The 17,674-nt window shown below is 34.9% G+C and overlaps 1 protein-coding gene across 4 annotated transcripts in view; it reads left to right on the top strand.

Moving 5' to 3' along the window:
• Nucleotides 1-17,674, top strand: part of RTN4 (reticulon 4) — a 74,027-nt gene that overhangs the window by 34,431 nt on the left and 21,922 nt on the right. Inside the window, exon 1 of one of the 4 annotated variants that reach the window (XM_030310598.1) lies at nucleotides 3,315-3,523. The exons of the other annotated variants lie outside the window; for them this stretch is intronic. Within the exon in view, the coding sequence (XP_030166458.1) occupies nucleotides 3,490-3,523 (34 nt within the window). The 5' untranslated portion in view covers nucleotides 3,315-3,489. Of the gene's footprint in view, nucleotides 1-3,314; nucleotides 3,524-17,674 lie in introns of those variants that run through there. 4 annotated transcript variants of the gene reach the window in all.

Genomic DNA, 17,674 nt, shown 5'->3' with positions numbered 1-17,674 from the left:
TGTGGGGAAAAAAAACAAATAAAAACTTGATTTTTTCTGGGATTGAGAAGTAGAGGAAGGAAAGAAATGGAAAAGGAGGAATATCTTGGGAAAGCTGGCTGGAGTGGGCTTACTGCTTAGGTATTGCTGCCTATTCCAAAATACAGTCTTGAGTCTGAAATCTTGCCACTTACAGATGCAAGCCACACACACACACACACACACACACACACACACACACACAATTCATTAAAAGGTTACAGAGAAAGGAATTTTTATTCTTTAGCAGGAAATGATTTAATCATATGATTCTCCTACTGGTGAGGTTAAGTACACTAAGACAATGAGAGTTTTTATTCGAGGTATGAGGAGAAGAGAAATCTAGGTAATTTTAGAGCATGATATCCTTTGGGAAGAAGTTAGGATTATGCTTGGGCAGGTTTTCATTTATTTTTCTCATGCTTGGAAGAAGTACTGGGGATGTGGATATTGAGGAGTGGGAAGTTGCCAAATATGAACTTTGAACAATTTATTTCAAAAGTTCTGTGTAAGGCTGATTTTGAGTTTTAAAGAGGAAAATGCCTTCCACTCCTCTGCATATGCTATAAGAGTTAAAATTAGACTGCACTTTTATTTTACTTGCATTGTAAATAAAGGAATCTTCTGTGGCCCCCTCCTTTGAAAGCCTTTACTTTTAAGGAAAAATAGGTTTCTGTCCCAAATAATCAAAGTGCTGTTTTACAAGTTGGGATGTATCTCTTATGTTTGAAAATTGTCCTTGAAAGTATTCATTTTTTAAAAACGAAATATTAAATATTTGAAGGAAAACAAAATAAATGAAGGTAAGTTTCTAACAGATTTATGTCCTTTATTTGTCTGTTATGTTGGGATTTAATGTTGGACCTATAAACTATCCCTATAAAAATTTTTCTGAGCTGGAGTATAATAGAACTGTGTAGCAAAGTGTGTGTGCGCATGTGCTTGCGCTTGTTTAGAAAGGTTTTGGGTTAGTCCCTAGAATTGAATGGCTTAATATATGTGCTTTTTTAGATGTGGTTTATGTACCTTGTCCCTACTAGTTTGACTATTATTTGTAGCATAACAATAACGTCTAAGGCTTATATAGGGCCTACTTTTTGTCAGGTCACTGTCCTAAGGCCTTTTGCTTACACTAACTCATTTGATCCTCACTATAAGCATAGCCCATATGGTTTTATATTTTTAACAGATTTGTATTATTTATTGTGTATTTATATTTAATCACTTTTTTGCTTAGCTAACCAAACTGAACCCTTTTAAAACTTTTTAAGAAAGAAATGGGCAAATGTCACTTGATTTACATGAGTTAGTTTTTCCTGTAAACTTAGTAGTTTCAATTGCAAAGATCTTAATAATTAAAGAATTAGATATCATTATATAAGATCAAACTTTAAGGCTCCTGTTTTGACTTTTAATCTACCAGGGGAGCTTTTAAGTGTATTTAATGTTTGTTTGTTTGTTTGTTTGTTTTTAATGTTTTATTTATTTTTGTGAGAGAGAGACAGAGTGCGGGCAGGGGAGGGACAGAGAGAGGAGACAGAATCCGAAGACAGGCTCCAGGCTCTGAGCTAGCTGTCAGCAGAGTCCGATGTGGGGCTTGAATTCACTCAGGAATCGTGAGATCACAGCCTGAGCCTAAGTCAGATGCTTAACTGACTAAGCCACCCAGGTGCCCCAAGTGTATTTATTGTGTAGGTAAATGGTTATTATTACACATTCTTGCTCTCTCAACTGTTATTAAATATCTTGAGTCAAATCAAGTACCAGCGCAGGTGAAAAGTATAAATGGTAAATACCTTTGTCTCAAGAAATCTTTTTTCCCCCCTCTCTCCTATTTGTGTAGTAATCTCTGACTTGAAAACAGTTTGGGTACTATTTTTGAGTGCTTTATTCTAATGCAAAAGTATTTACATGTCTTCAGTTTCAAAGGATTCATTGTTAGAAAATAAGTATTATGGAAATATTTTATACTTACTGAATAGTTTGAGATTTCAAACTATTTTTTGGAGAAGCCAGACTTTTTTATCCATAGTATAACTTAGCAACAGAGTTGTCAAATACTCCATTATGCATAGGTCCATTGAATAAAATTTAAAGTTAGGTATTAACTTTTAAGCTTAGAATAGTAGACTCTCTTTAAAAATTACTTCGCTTTTTTTATGTATGGAGTTAGAAATGCAGATAGTGAAAGAACTGAGTCATTGACCAGGCCACTTCTGATACTAAGGATTTTGCAGAGTTTTTTACAGGAAGTTCCAGAAAATATTATACCAATTTCAGTGTAGCTATGTAGTCTTAAGAAGTATAGTACATAGACTATATATCTTATAATACTTCATTATATTACACATTTTAAAATGTTTTAGCTGATTTCTCATTATGTATTGCCCTTTGCTTGGTTAAACACTGAATCAGTTCAGCCAGTTGTGGAACATTTGTAAAGACATAATATTCTGCACTAGAATGAATGTCAGTTTTATATAGTTGAGCAAAAATTTCAGAAATTCTATGTATAGATTTGTTTTTGTATTTTTCAGTTCAATTCTGGTTTGGTCTTAGGTCATTTTCCCAAGGCAAATGATATAATTAGCACATGAATATTTCTCTTCAAGTTGGGTCTATTAATAGTACCTGCAGTAATGTTTGATAGATATTTATTGAAAGATTGAGTTGTAGCAGGTGATGATTTGGAATAAATGTATATTCTTAAGTCTGGATTTCCATAATTGTAAAAGAAGAAAAACTAAAGAACATTACATTAGAAAGATGAGACTCCCGAGATAAAATAAAACCTTTTTTCTTTTGAAGTAGTATACACTGAGTAAACATTAATAATTTGACTTTGTGATTCTCTACTTATACCCTCATAAGGATACAAAATGCTGAATGCTCTAAGCCTTAATAAACGGGAGAAAGTAAGAAGAGATTTAGCATTTCCCAGGGTTGAAATTTAAGCTATCACTTTTCTTTGGATCAGTCCATTTTTATCTTATTAGGTAACTATTGATTTTAGAGTTTTAAATGAGACAAAACCAGCAGCATAATTCACCCATGTACAAAAAGAAAAAACTTGCATATGGCTGTAAGTACATTTCGCATATAATCAATGGTTAACTGTGTCACAAGAACAACCTTCCTTTCCTTTCTTTGGTAGCACTCCCCTCCCCCTGCAAAAGTAGCTCCCTTTGGTATGAGCAACAAGCAAAAGACTAGAACAATAAACACATAGGAAGAAGGCGGTAGTGCCTGAGTATTAGTAGCCTAGTTACAGATTGCACTGCGTCAGACTGTTCCACACCCAGAAGACGTCAGGTGACTTCAGTCCTGCTGCAGTTGTGCAGCAGAGACTGCAGACTTCGGTTGAGGAAACGGATATTTCATGTCTCACAGGGTAGATTTGTGCAGTTGCAGCTTTTCTGTTGGTATGCATAATTGATAATTGCATCTGGAGGGGGCAGATCGTGACAAGAGATGGACTGTCAGAAGAAAAATTGGAAGGATAAGGGTATATCTGCTTTTTAATCTTCTTTTCAGTTTTTCTCGTGTGACTGGTAATATGTTTCTATGAATAAACTTTGCAATTTTAGACACATTTTGGATTGAAAATGAAACCTATGAAAGGTTTAGGAGTAAAGGATTAAAACAGCTATTTGGTATGTGTTTTTATATTTGGTTGTGTATGAGGAAATGTCATGCTGTTCTGTTTCACTGGCATTTGATTTAGGCTTCACAGCCCTGTAGTTGATTAGGTTCTATTCTTTAATCTTGCACATTGTAAACAATATAATTTTAACATATTTCATTTGTTGGTCACTTTGGTGTGATAAATGTACATAGCTATCTTTGCATTACATAATGACATTTTCTGTGACTACGTTTTTTTTTTTTTTTTTTTTAAGCTGATTTGGTGTAGCTGAAATTCTATCCAAGATTTGTAGGTAGCAGAATACTGCGTTTGCAATAAGCTTGTTTCTTCTTTGGATATCTGTTTAAACCTTTAAAGTCATTACCATTCACTTTTTAAGTAGATTATATTTTTATGTATCTTGAAATCATTAAAATGTATGCACAGTAGTTTTAAATGCATGTCTATATTTAAGTTGTTAACCTTTGTCCTTGTAGTAACCAATCAGTGATCTTGATCCCCTTTCCTCCCCCTTGAAAGCCCAGCAGATCCTTTCAAGTCTCAGTGGGTCATTGTGTAAGAATTTAAGCCCATAAGTGATAAAACGTTGACTGTAATGAATATTTTAAAAATACTTTATTAAAAAATATTTTTAAAAATAAAAATATTTAATATATTAAAAATATTTAAAAATGGGTTAAATGTCCCATTTTTTTAAAAAAGAGAAGGTGGTAGGCTATATATCTGACCACTCATAATAAATTGTTAACAATTATTAGAACTATTTTTAAGTAGTCCACATAGACCTTACTAAACACAATTTTTTTTCTGGCCATATTCAAGTTTTATAGTTTCTAAAAAATGTTATTTCCTTTTATGGCAGAATTATTAGCAGGATTGGTAATAATGTTTCTAAAAGCAATATGTGGGGCTAATTACAGTAATGTTCATAACATCCTTTTAAAAATTGGTTCAATAAAGAAAGGTGGGGAAAAGGTGAGTTTGAGATTGAGTTCACACTCAGACATTAGAAATATTTTTATTAGTTATAATTTAAAGAATAGAAAACTATACAGTTTTGTAATTTTACCTTTATGGTTTCTTTATATGGGAATTTAAGGAAAAGAATGATTTTTATTTCATCTTTCTGACCATTAGCATTACAAAAGAAAGGTGAATTGATACACTAGTTTTTGATAATTAAATTGTTAGTAGTGATAACAGTACAATAAAACAAGCCTTAAAAATAGGGAAAAAGTTGTATCAGGGCCTACTCTGCAGATGTGAAGGTTCTGTATTAATAATTTACATCTTAGACCATTTAGTAACATCTTAAGTTATTTACTTGCTGAATTTAGGGACATTTTGACACAGGAGAAATTAAGATCCAGTATAGCCCATATTATGCCAGAGATTTATTTTGATTATTTTTAGATACTCAGTATAAAATTATATTTACTCTTAGAGCTCTCCGGGAGCCTCATGTTGTATGTTAAATGGAATGGCTTAATATTTTAGTGCTTGTCTTTGTTTTTTTTTGGTTTTTGGTTTTTGGTTTTTTTTGTTTTTTTGCTTGGTACCTGTCTTTCTGATTTACTGGTGAAGTTCTATTTTATTATTTATCAGCAGCTAATTTTAATGTTGTAGATTATAGGTTACAACTTAAATGGAAATCACTGAGGAGGTGAATCTGCCATAGAATGAGTTTTCCTCATATGTGAGGAAATGAGTGTTTTTCATTTTATGATCTGGGCTCAAATCTAGACTCTAGGTACATTTTAAAAAAATACTTGGGTCCATATTTTTTCTGCTGTTCCCCTCCCTACCTCAAGTGCCAGGGTTAAAATACAAATCAGGCCTCATAACGATGATGAAGTAGAATAGTGTGACAAAAATGAGAGATACTTTGATTTCAGTGTTTTAAAAAGTTGTTTGGTTGTTTTTGCTGATTAGGCAAAGTAAGGCATTTTATCTTTCAGGCCAAGACCAATAGTAATAATTTATATTCTTCTATATGTTTTTTAATCTTCAGTTTTCTATTCTTAGCACCATACTTACATAATACCTGAGATCCATATGGGTACTTGATTATTGGGGTTATATGGAAAGCATTGATTAAGATTTTGAAGAGGTTAGAATAGAAAGGAATGAGTAGGTTTTGAGGGTTGGGTAGGGTGGAAAAATGTGATATAACCTCTAAACAAGGTATAAGTGAAAGTGAGTAGAGCTTTTTGGATAGAACAGTATTTATAAGACAGTAGTTGAAAGGTAAGATTGATACAGTCAAAGAATGTAGAAGATTTGCAAGATTTAGGTCAGGTTTCCTCAAACTTCCCTGAAGATGAGAGAGAATCACCTAGTGCTTCTTAAATATTCAGAGTCCTGTGATTGTACTCAGACCTACTGAATCAGAATTGACAGGGGAAGGGTCTGGCAATCTGTATATTAAACATCTTGGTGTAAGTAATGTTATAATCAGGCAAATTTAGGAAATACTGATCTTGGTTTTTAAGTTTCTAGTCTGGTAATTTAATTTTGGCCAGAGTAAGGCACTTAGCCTTTTTGGTCTTGATTCAGTTTCCTCATTTGCATGATTTCTAGGCTTCCAGTTTTGAAGTTCTCTGTCTTTATGAAAAGATACCCTGGACCAGATTGCAGAGGACATTGGCTTTTGGATTTTATCATAAAGGAAATAAAGAGCTTTTGGAAGTTTTAAAGTTAAGAATGATAAAATGATTATCCGGTTTGAAAGACTGGTTTGGGGTGCTGTAAAAGATAAATTCAAGTACTTAGAGGCAGAAGTTAGGATGACTGTATTTGTGCCCAGATTTAAAGCAAATAGTGCCTGAACTTGGCCTGAAATAGGAATGAAAAGGAAGTGACAGATTTGAGAAACTCAAGCGAGTAATACTTGACATCTGACATAGATTTGTAGGACTAGAATGAGGGAGGTTTTCAAAGGACAACATGAGATTCAGTCGCGTTGAGACTGGCAGTGCCAGTGCTTTTTAGTGTCCATGGAAATAGGCACAAATGATGCCAAGTTCAGTTTTAGAAGCTTGAAATTTGAAACGACTATAGAATTTCTCTGAAGCTCAGAGAAACGTCCGGTTTAATGATAAAGAATTGGAAATTGGAATGGCTAAATACTACAGAAAAGCTGTTTACTATGAAGATTGAGAAATGGTTGCAGACCCTGTTGAATGAATTTTAGGAACATGTGCAACACTGTCCTTGGTTACTAAAGCTTTTTGAATTTGGCAGTTAACACGCTGTAGGCGATCTTTGAGAGAAGTTTCTGTAGTGTGGGGACAGAAGTGTTCCTAGCATTAAAATCCAATTTGATTAGATCTTAAGACGAACTGCTTTTGGCCCACTTGTGGAACATACTTCTTTGCAGAGGTTCTTGTTGGCCCCCTGGTCTTTACTTCTGATAAACCACTTTCAGTTTCTTTGGAGGCTTAATGTTAACTAAGTATGTGGGTATGTTTATTTGTTTGTTTTTAAGGTTTTTTTTTATGTTTATTTATTCTTGAGAGGGAGAATCCCAAGCAGGCTCTGCACTGTCAGCACAGAGCCTAACGTGGGGCTCAAACTCAACAAACTGTGAGATCATGACCTGAGCCAAGATTAGGAGTCGGACGCTTGACCAACTGAGCCACCCACGTGACCCGATATGTGGGTACAGTTATATGTGCATTCTGACATTCAGGTAGAGAGGAGCAAGAATCTTGCTGTGTGAAATAAATGCCTCCCTTAACTCCTGTGAAAGCCAAAAAGTACCTCAGAAGGGAACTGTGGAGTTAATCAATTTTGAGACCTGTTTTTGGGAGGAAGGTCCTTGCTTTCCATTCTAAATTTAGTTGAAACCCAACGTTTAGGCAGTCATTGGATATTTCTTTCACATCTTGGTTTAGCACAACACTATATTTGTATATACACAGATACAGATATATATATAAGAGAAATATACAGGTATATACATATTTGTTGTATTAGGTGTCTTAAAGAGTAAAACTGTTGTTTCACATGGAGTGGTTTTGTTTTGGTGTTTTATTTTAGTGGTGTGTTTGTGTATGCGTTGGGGGACATATGGTACATTTTGTTCTGTAATCTTTCACTAAATGGGGAAATATCTTTCATTTAAAAAATGTTCTATATTGTTTTAAAGGCTATAGTATTCTAAGTATGTACAATTAATCTCCCCTAGTTAAGTATTCAAGTTCCTCATGATTTTGCAAGTATAAACAATGCTAAAGTGAATATAAATCTTTGTTTTTATCCATGATTATTTCCAAATTGCTGGTTTATAGTATTTTGGCTTTTGGTTCATGGTGCAAAATTGCCCTCCAGAAAGAGGATACAAATAATAATTATTATTATTTTAAGATGGTACAAAGTATTATACAAATGTATGAAAGTGTCTGTCCTGAAGCTTTGGTCATATGCATTTCTCATGGTTTTAACTCTAAGATAGTCAGTTTTAAGTAGTTAAATCACTTGATGAGAACCAGGTTTATATTAAAAAATAAATTTGCGAATGCTTTCCTCTATCTGTGGTTTAAAGTCTTCTATGGATATGTGGGAGCGTTGGTGGAAATACCCTCTCTCTTTTATTTATTTATCCAAGTTTGGGTATTCCTAATTCCTTACTAAGACTCTTAACTGGTTTTCCCAGTAAATCCTATGTATTGCAGCCAAGTTAATCTTCCTAAAGTGTCGCTATAATCATAGCACTTAAGGAGTTTTTCTTTACTTTTCAAATTGAGTTCATACTGTCTATCTTGGACTTTCAAAAGGCATTCTGTGGTTTAGTCCTAACTATTATAATCCTGTCTCTCATTGCTCTGTCTATAGACACACTGAAGGACGTGTTCCCTAAATATGCTAGTTCTTTGAACTTGCTTATCTTTTTTCTGTCTAGAATGTCCCTTCTCCCATTTCATTTTGCCCAAGTATTACTTACCAAAGCCCCAGTCTTCCTTGTGGTCTTTACTTATCCTCCTATGTGGAGGTTCTCCAGTGTTCCTGCACGCTGTGCAGAGTCAACAAGGAGACTGATCAATGAAGCCACCTCTGTTTCTGCCTTTGTGGAATTTAGAAGCTAGAAAAGGTCAAGAGATCTATATCTATAGATAGGTGTATAGATGTATATAGATGTGTCTCTAGATTTACATGTATATCTAGCCTGTGAACTCCGTGAAGGCAGAAACAGTGGTGGCTTCATCGTTGGGTTTCTTCGTTGATTCTGTACACCTCAGTGATGTAAGAGGCTGGCTGAGAGCTGTGATGTTCAGCTGGGTTTATTCCTGGCCTGGAACCCTATACATATATTCTTGAAAAATGCAGACAAGGCATCTTACTAGTGTTTTATTCTCACTTCCTCATTTTATAGGTAAGAAAACCAAGAAGAGTAAAGAGATTAAATTATTCAGGACCACATAGCTGATGGCATGGGGCTTTTGTTTTTATTTTACAATTTCTATTTGTACTTGAACAACTGAAGATTGAAAAATGTAAATTGACCCATGTTTTGATTTTTGCTCATTTAATAGGCTGTATCATCTTATTGAACATGGTGTATATTTCTTTTTTGTATGGTCTTTACTCTGCAATAAAATAGGCAGTAATCTTTCACACTAGCAGTGAAAGAGGGTAGGTGTGGTTAGTTGTTGAGTATTGTCAAAATGTTAAGCCTAGTGAGTATTCTGTGAGCCAGGAGTATAGTTTCTCTTTGTCCTTAGAGATTGATTACATGCTTGAATATAGGAAAAATACTTAAGCATTGAATAAAATTCTTATTCTGATCTCTAGGTTCCCTTGTTATTTATTCAGTTTAACTCATCTCATGCTAGAATTTAGGCCAAATTATGTTATTAAATTTAATTTAACCAGTGTTTCTCTTTGCATCTTTGAAGTAGTATTCTGAGACCAAATTTTTTGTTTCTGTACTTCATCATAGATAATGCTGACTTTTGTTACTGGTGTGTGTGTGTGTGTGTGTGTGTGTGTAAACTGGCTTTCACATTTCAGTCCAATCAACCATCAGACATTTATGTTAGGTATTGATAGACACTAAAATACTGTTGTCTCTCCTAAAATACTGTATCACCACCATCTTATATTTATTCTATATAGCATTTACTTAAGGAGCTCAAAGCAATTTAAAGATTAAAAATTAGCAAACGATAATGGTATCTCTGCAGGTCCATTGTTAAAAGCTAGGCATTGACATAGATTCAGTAATTTCTACTCTCAAACTACAGACTTGTTAAAATTATGATTTTCATAAGAATAACAGGAATTATAGCTGTTCTTTGTTGTATGCTCCCATTGTGTATTTTTCTCATATAAACTAAAATAATGTAAGATATGTTATTTAGTATTCTGATATGAATACTACCTCCTTTAATCGTCTGTACTATCAGCTACTTATTCATTGAGCATTTATATTCAGTGTGAATGATAGGTATAAATGGTTATAGAAGTACAGATCTTACTTGACTTATGATAGGGTTACATCTGATAAACACATCATAAATTAAATACTGTAAGTTGAAAATACATTTAATACACTTAACCTACTAACCATCATAGCTTAGCCTACTTTATTATTTTTTTTTACTGGTTAAAAATTGATTTAAAATTTTTAAAGTTATTGTTTAATTTACATTCAAGTTAGTTAGCATATGGCGCAACAATGATTTCAGGAGTAGATTCCTTAATGCCCCTTACCCATTTAGACCATCCCTCGTCCCACAACTCTTCCAGCAACCCTCTGTTTGTTCTCTATATTTAAGAGTCTTTTATGTTTTGTCCCCCTCCCTGTTTTTATATTATTTTTGCTTCTCTTCCCTTATGTTCATCTGTTTTGTATCTTAAAGTCCTCATATGAGTGAAAACGTATGTTATTTGTCTTTCTCTGACTAATTTTGCTTAGCATAATACCCTCCAGTTCCATCCATGTAGTTGCAAATGGCAAGATTTCATTCTTTTTGATTGCCGAGTAATACTCCATTGTATGTGTATACCACATCTTCTTTATCCGTTCATCCATTGATGGACATTTGGGCTCTTTCTGTACTTTGGCTGTTGTCGATAGTGCTGCTATAAACACTGGGGTGAATGTGTCCCTTCGAAACAGCACATCTGTATCCCTTGGATAAATACCTAGTAGTGCAATTGCTGGGTCGTAGAGTAGTTCTATATTTAGTTTTTTGAGGAACCTCCATAGTGTTTTCCAGAATGCCTAGCCTACTTTAAACATGCTCAGAATATATACATTAGCCAACAGTAGGGCAAAATGATCCAACACAAAGCCTCTTTTACAATAAAGTGTTGAATATCTCATGTAATTTATTGAATACTGTACTGAAAGTGAAAAACAGATTGCTTGTGTAAGTTGCTTGCCTTCGTGATCCCATGGTTGACTGGGAGTTGCAGCTCACTGCTGCTGCCCAGCATCACGTGAGAGTATCATACCACATATCGTTAGCCCAAGAAAAGATCAAAATTCAAAGTATGGTGTCTACTGAATATGCGTTGCTTTCGCACCATCCAACGTAGAACCATCTAAGTCAGGGACTATTTAAATATCATTGGCTTACCTACTACTGAAGTTCATTTTCTTTCCTTGTACTAATAATTTGCTTTGGGTGCCCTCCGCCATTCCAGTCTGTTAAGATTTTCAAGTTTCTAGAGTTAGGGAATAGTGTGTTTTCCATTTAGTTTATTAGTAGAAAATAGAATTTTGAGCAGTGATTTTTTACTCCTAAGGTTTGGTTCCTATTTCTTGTAATGTTGCAATGCTCAGATGCCAACAAGAAATAAAATTTAAACTATAGTAAACTATGCATTGAACCAATGTCTGTTCTAATTTTAGGTTTACATTTGTGTACGTCTGGATCAATTCTAGTAATTTAAAATAATGACTCCAGGGGCGCCTGGGTGGCGCAGTCGGTTAAGCGTCCGACTTCAGCCAGGTCACGATCTCGCGGTCCGGGAGTTCGAGCCCCGCGTCAGGCTCTGGGCTGATGGCTCGGAGCCTGGAGCCTGTTTCCGATTCTGTGTCTCCCTCTCTCTCTGCCCCTCCCCCGTTCATGCTCTGTCTCTCTCTGTCCCAAAAATAAAAAAAAAAAAAATAAATAAACGTTAAAATAATGACTCCATACTTACCAAAGTTACCAGAACTCAGGTGTTTTATAGGAAGAGTCCTTATTTTTACATACTTTGCAACTGGGAATTGTTTAAGTTTGTGCAGGCAGGGTGAATCATTGGTTAGGATTATGTAAATTTAACATGCTCAGAGAGAAGATATTTATTTAGCTTTACCTTAGAGAAAATGGAATTAGCTATATAAATTTTCCTGTGGAGGGAAAATTATCATGGTTTAGAGAAATTGGAAGTGGGAAATTAGAATCTATCTTCTGCTGTATTTTTTGCCTTTTAATAAAGCTAGAAATAGAATGTGGGGTTAAAGGAAGTATTGAAAGATACATGAACTAATTAATTGGTGAATTTAACTTACAAGTGAGGCCTGTACGAGTACTGACATATTCCTTTAAACACAAAATGTGGTATGGTGGAAAAAGTGAGACTTTCATGGTCAGAGCTGAATTTCAATCTATGACCTTACATAATAATTTAATACCTCTAAGCCTTACCTGCCTCATGTGTAAATACTTAATAGAGGAATGAGATTAGTGATAATGTATGCAAATTACTCAGAACAGTTCCTTGCTCAGAATAAGGGATTACTAAATTATTATAGAAAAAGCAGGTATAGAGTTTATGCTGATTTTACTTGAAATGCTTTTTCTGCAGGTGTGTGGTGGTTGAAATTGGTCAGTATACTGTAATGTTGTTGGAAGTAAAGCAGGAAAGATTTAATGATAAAAGAGACAAGGACCTGAAATTGTGTGAGATCTTCTCAGAAACTCTAGTTATAGGAAGAGGAGATGGCCAAGAGAGATGCTAGTATTTTTGCCAACTATTTGGTTGAGATACTTGGTAGCAATAGTAGGGATCCATCAATCTGAACTGCTCACTGAAACTAAATTAGCAGTGCTTTCAGAGAAAGTTGAATCACCCTTAAAAAACTCTGGGCTTAGTTAATAAGCATTGCATGTAATATTTGATTGCCCAGCTTGACTTTGTCTCATACTAGTTAGTTCATCAAGCAACTTACACAAGCAATCTGTTTTTCACTTTCAGTACAGTATTCAATAAATTACATGAGATATTCAACACTTTATTGTAAAAGAGGCTTTATGTTGGATCATTTTGCCCCACTGTTGGCTAATGAACTAGTTAGTTCATCTGTGAAATCTCTTTTCGGCTTCAACTAACTACTTAGTTTGATGTCTGTTTTCTAATTTTATACATGGGGAAACCAGGTTAAGTGATCTAGTCTAGGTCATACTGATGGTAAATCGAAGGAAGAAATAGGACGCAAGCCCATCTTAACTGTCTTTGTTTAAAGAGTTAAGTTCCCACTCTGCACAGATCTTTTTCTGGACCTCCACCTGTCATTTATTAGCTTGGTGAGTGCTCACTTGGTGGTGGTAAAAGCTTATTACATAGGGCTAAATGATCAACTCTGAGTTTGAGTCAGCTTTTCCTGGCAATTGGGAAGAAATTGGTTTAAAGTTGTGGTTCCTAATAAATACATAATGATTTATATAAAGCTTATGGTTGTGAAAAATAACAATTTTTATTATAACTTTAATATATGTTTATTAGTTTCTTATTTAACTGCCTGACTTTATTAAAGAAAACTTAATATTTGCTTTTGCTTAGGAAGAGGCATTGTCCTGCCCAGCCATTCCCTGTACCTAACAGTATTTTTAGGACCAAATAGTTCAGCTTTTCCCCCCTAGACAAAAGATTTTAAAATTGAAACCTGGCTTCAGGCTATTCAAGAAAGAGCTAGTAAGAATTTGATTTGAGGCAAAATGTAATTGGATGACTTTTGCATGTAAGGCATGGACGGTAGCACTATTTTTAGCTCTGACAGATGACACTTTATGATTACCCAGTGTAGGCAAGCAACTCTTCTTACTCTAGATTGGGCCAGAGGTTTTTATTTTGAAGAAAAGATTGTAGTGTAGAGAGTTGTTTTTAAATAAAAATATTAGTTTGATAAAGATGCTGCTGCTCTGCCCACTGCACAAAACACTAAAAAGTTTTCACATTTTTATTTTGAAAATAAAAGTGGGTAGGCACTGCAGGGAGTAAATCACTTTTTTCCTAAACAACCAGAATGTATTGAAGTTAATCAGCATTATTTTGGTACAGCAATCCATAAGCATTTCCCACAGTTATAAGAGGAAAGGCACTGTTAAATTAATCTCAGATCTTTAAAAGGATATTTCATGAATATTTAATTTTTTAAAAATATTTTTATTTATTTTGAGACAGCATGAGCAGGGGAGGGGCAGAGAGAGAGGGAGACACAGAATCCGAAGCAGCTCCAGGCTCTGAGCTGTCAGCACAGAGCCCGATACGGGGCTTGAACTCAGGACCATGAGATCATGAGACCTGAGCCAAAGTCGGACGCCCAACCAACTGAGCCACCCAGGCGCCCCTCATGAATATTTTATAAAAGAGTAAAGTTAAGGCTACAGTAGGTTACCTTGCATGATTAACATTTTATTTTGCAGTGTAGAAGGAGACCTCAGAATCCATGAAAGATTAAGTTTTTCTTGCACAAGCCCTTTGTCTTAATTTTGGTATCTCAAGAATAAAGAGACCATTAAACTCTATTCATAAACAGAACTAATAAGTACAGAAGAACCCCAAATCAGCATTATAGTGAACTTAGAGTTCTTATTTAAAGATGTCCTTTATTTTAATTTGAAAATAGTATAGTCTTTAAATGTTTCTGTTCCTAAGAATAATCTGGCCTGTATTCAGACAATGCAGCAAATATTAATGAAGCAGGTAATGGGAATTTAAAGATGAGAGGTATTCATCAGTCCTTCAGGGTCTAGTAAGAAGAGACAAGCCTGTAAAACAGTATTTGCTGTTTTATAAGTTACCAGACAGCAATGCTATTTGTTACTGAATAAGTATAGATATCTGAAAGTAGTTTAAATAAAACAAATGTGAAATCCAAAGCCCCCCCAAAAAATTGAATAAGTTAATTTACACCAGTTTGTTTTAAACTGGCATAAAGTATGCATTCATTCTAATCAATCAGCAATATCTATTGAAAGTTTAGTTGATTGAGGCTTTGTGCTAAGCTCTGGGGATATGGTAAATAAAGGCAACATGCTGTCTTGTGGGGTTTACAACCTAAAAGAGAAACAGATGTTAAAACAAGAATTTTTTAAATTTACTTCTAAATTCTTTTAGGTATAAAATTCATTGATATTTAGTATATTCACAAAATTGTATAATCATCATCATTATCTTAATTCCACGATATTTTTATCCATACCCCCCAAAACCCCATACCCATTAGAGTCACTCCCCCATCTACTTCTCCCAGCCCCTGACGACCACTACTTTCTGTCTCTATAGCATCACCTAGTCTATATTACATATAGACATTACATATAAAGAGAAACATATAATGTGTGACCTTTTGTGTTTGGCTTCTTTCACTTAGCATGATATTTTCAAGGTTCATCCATGTTGTAGCATATATCAGTGCTTCATTCCTTTTTATGGACCAGTAATACTCCATTGTATGGATCTACCATATTTTGTTTATCCACTCATCAGTTTTTCAGCATTTGGGCTGTTTCCTCCTTTTTGGTTATGAATAATGCTACTATGAACATAAGTTCTTGTATGGACACATGTTTTCTAGTCTTCTGGGTGGAAATTTCTAGGAGTAGAATTGCTGGGTAGTATGGTAACTCTAACTTTTTGAGGAATTGCCAACCTTTTTCACAATGGCTGAATTTTACATTTCCATCAGCAATTTAAGAAGGTCCCAGTCTTTGGGACCTTCTTGTCAACACTTGTTACTGTCCATCTTTTTAATATTAGCCATCCTGGTGGGTCTGAAGTGGTATCTGATTATGGTTTTGGTTTACATTTCTCTAATAACTAATGATGTTGTTTTGTAATGAGCATATTCTCATTGCTTTATTGGCCATTTGTATACATTCTTTGGAGAAATGTCTATTCAAATCCTTTGCCCATTTTTAATTGCCTTATTTGTCTTTTATTGTTGTAAGAGTTTTTTATATACTATGAACACAAGCCCCTTATCAGATGTTCAGTTTGTGAATATTTTCTCCCATTCAGTGGGCCGTCTTCTTACTCTTTTGAAATAGTGGTTTTTTGGGGGTTTTTTTTTGGCAGTTGGTTATCCAGTTGTCCCGGCACCATTTCTTGAAAAGTCTCCTCTCCACTGAATTGTCTTGATACCCTTGTCATTCAACTGACCATGAATACTAAGAGTTTATTTCTGGACTCTTAATTTTATTCTATTGATCTGTCCTTCACCCTTGTGGCGCTACCACACTGACTTGATTACTTTAGCTTTGTAGAAGTTTTGGAAAAAGGAAGTATGAGTTCTTCAACTTTGTGGTCCCTTTTCAAGATTGTTTTGGCGATTCTGGATACCTTGCATTTTTCCATACGATGTCTACCAAGTTCTGCTAAAGGCATTTAGGGTGTTGATAGAGATTGCACTGTATGTAGTAGTTCAGTTTGAGGAGTATTACCATTTTAATAATCCTTCTAATCCATAAACATAGCATGTCTTTTCCATTTACGTAAATCTTTAATTTCTTTCAACAATATTTTGTAGTTTTAAGTTTCTAAGTCTTGGGGTTTTTTTTCATTTTTCATTTTGTTCCTAAGTGTTTTATTCTTTTTGATGTTAGTGTAAATGGAATTCTTTTTTTTTTTAATGCTTGTTTATTTATTTTGAGAAAGAGGCAGGGGGCAGAGAGAGAGAGAGGTAGAGAGTTAATAAAGTAGCCTCCGGGGCGCCTGGGTGGCGCAGTCGGTTAAGCGTCCGACTTCGGCCAGGTCACGATCTCGCGGTCCGCGAGTTCGAGCCCCGCGTCAGGCTCTGGGCTGATGGCTCAGAGCCTGGAGCCTGTTTCCGATTCTGTGTCTCCCTCTCTCTCTGCCCCTCCCCCGTTCATGCTCTGTCTCTCTCTGTCCCAAAAATAAATAAACGTTGAAAAAAAAAAATTTAAAGTAGCCTCCGTGCTGTCAGCGCAGAGCCTGACTCACGGCTCAGTCTCACAAACTGTGAGATCATGACCTCAGCCAAAATCAAGAGTCAGATGGTTAACTGACTGAGCCATCCAAGTGCCCCTGGAATTATTTTCTTAATTGTTTTTTAGGTTGTTCATTGCTTTTATAGACGTATGCTTGATTTTTTTGATACTAATCTTACATTCGGCAACCTTTCTGGACTTGTTTATTCTAGTAGCTGTTCTGTGGATTCCTTACGATTTTATGTATACAAGATCATGTTATCTGTATACATAAAAATAGAAAGTTTAATTGCTCCTGTTTAATTTCTCCTTTATAATCAGGATGTCTTTTATTTTTTTCTTGGGGGTGGGGGGCTGATTGCTCTACCTCATACCTCCAGGACAGTGTTGACTAATGGAAAGAATGAGTGTCTTTGTCTTGTTCCTGGTCTTAGGGGGAAAGCTTTCAGTCTCTCATTAGTAAGTATGATGTAAGTTGTAGGGTTTTTGTAGATATTCTTTATCAGCCTGAGGACATTCCTTCGATTCCTAGTTTGTTGAGTGTTTTTATAATGAAAGGATGTTGGATTTTGTCAGATGCTTTTTCTTTGACTGTTGTGATGATCATGCAGTTTTTTAACCTTAATTCTATTTATTAATATGGTGTGTTAAAGTGCTTGGTTTCCATATGTTGAACCAGCTTTACATTTCTGAGATAAATACCACTTGGCCATGGTGTATATAAAGCTTTTTATTTGTTGCTGGATCCAGTTTGCTGTTTTTTGCTGAGGGTTATTGTGTCTGTATTCATAAGGGATATTGGTCTGTAGTCTAAATTAATTAATGGATATAAGTCTTTTGATGA

Source organism: Lynx canadensis, chromosome A3 (assembly GCF_007474595.2).
Source record: "Lynx canadensis isolate LIC74 chromosome A3, mLynCan4.pri.v2, whole genome shotgun sequence".
Taxonomy (NCBI): Eukaryota; Metazoa; Chordata; class Mammalia; order Carnivora; family Felidae; genus Lynx; species Lynx canadensis.
Note: the sequence above shows the minus strand (reverse complement) of the source record. Positions and strands in the feature narration are given on the sequence as shown.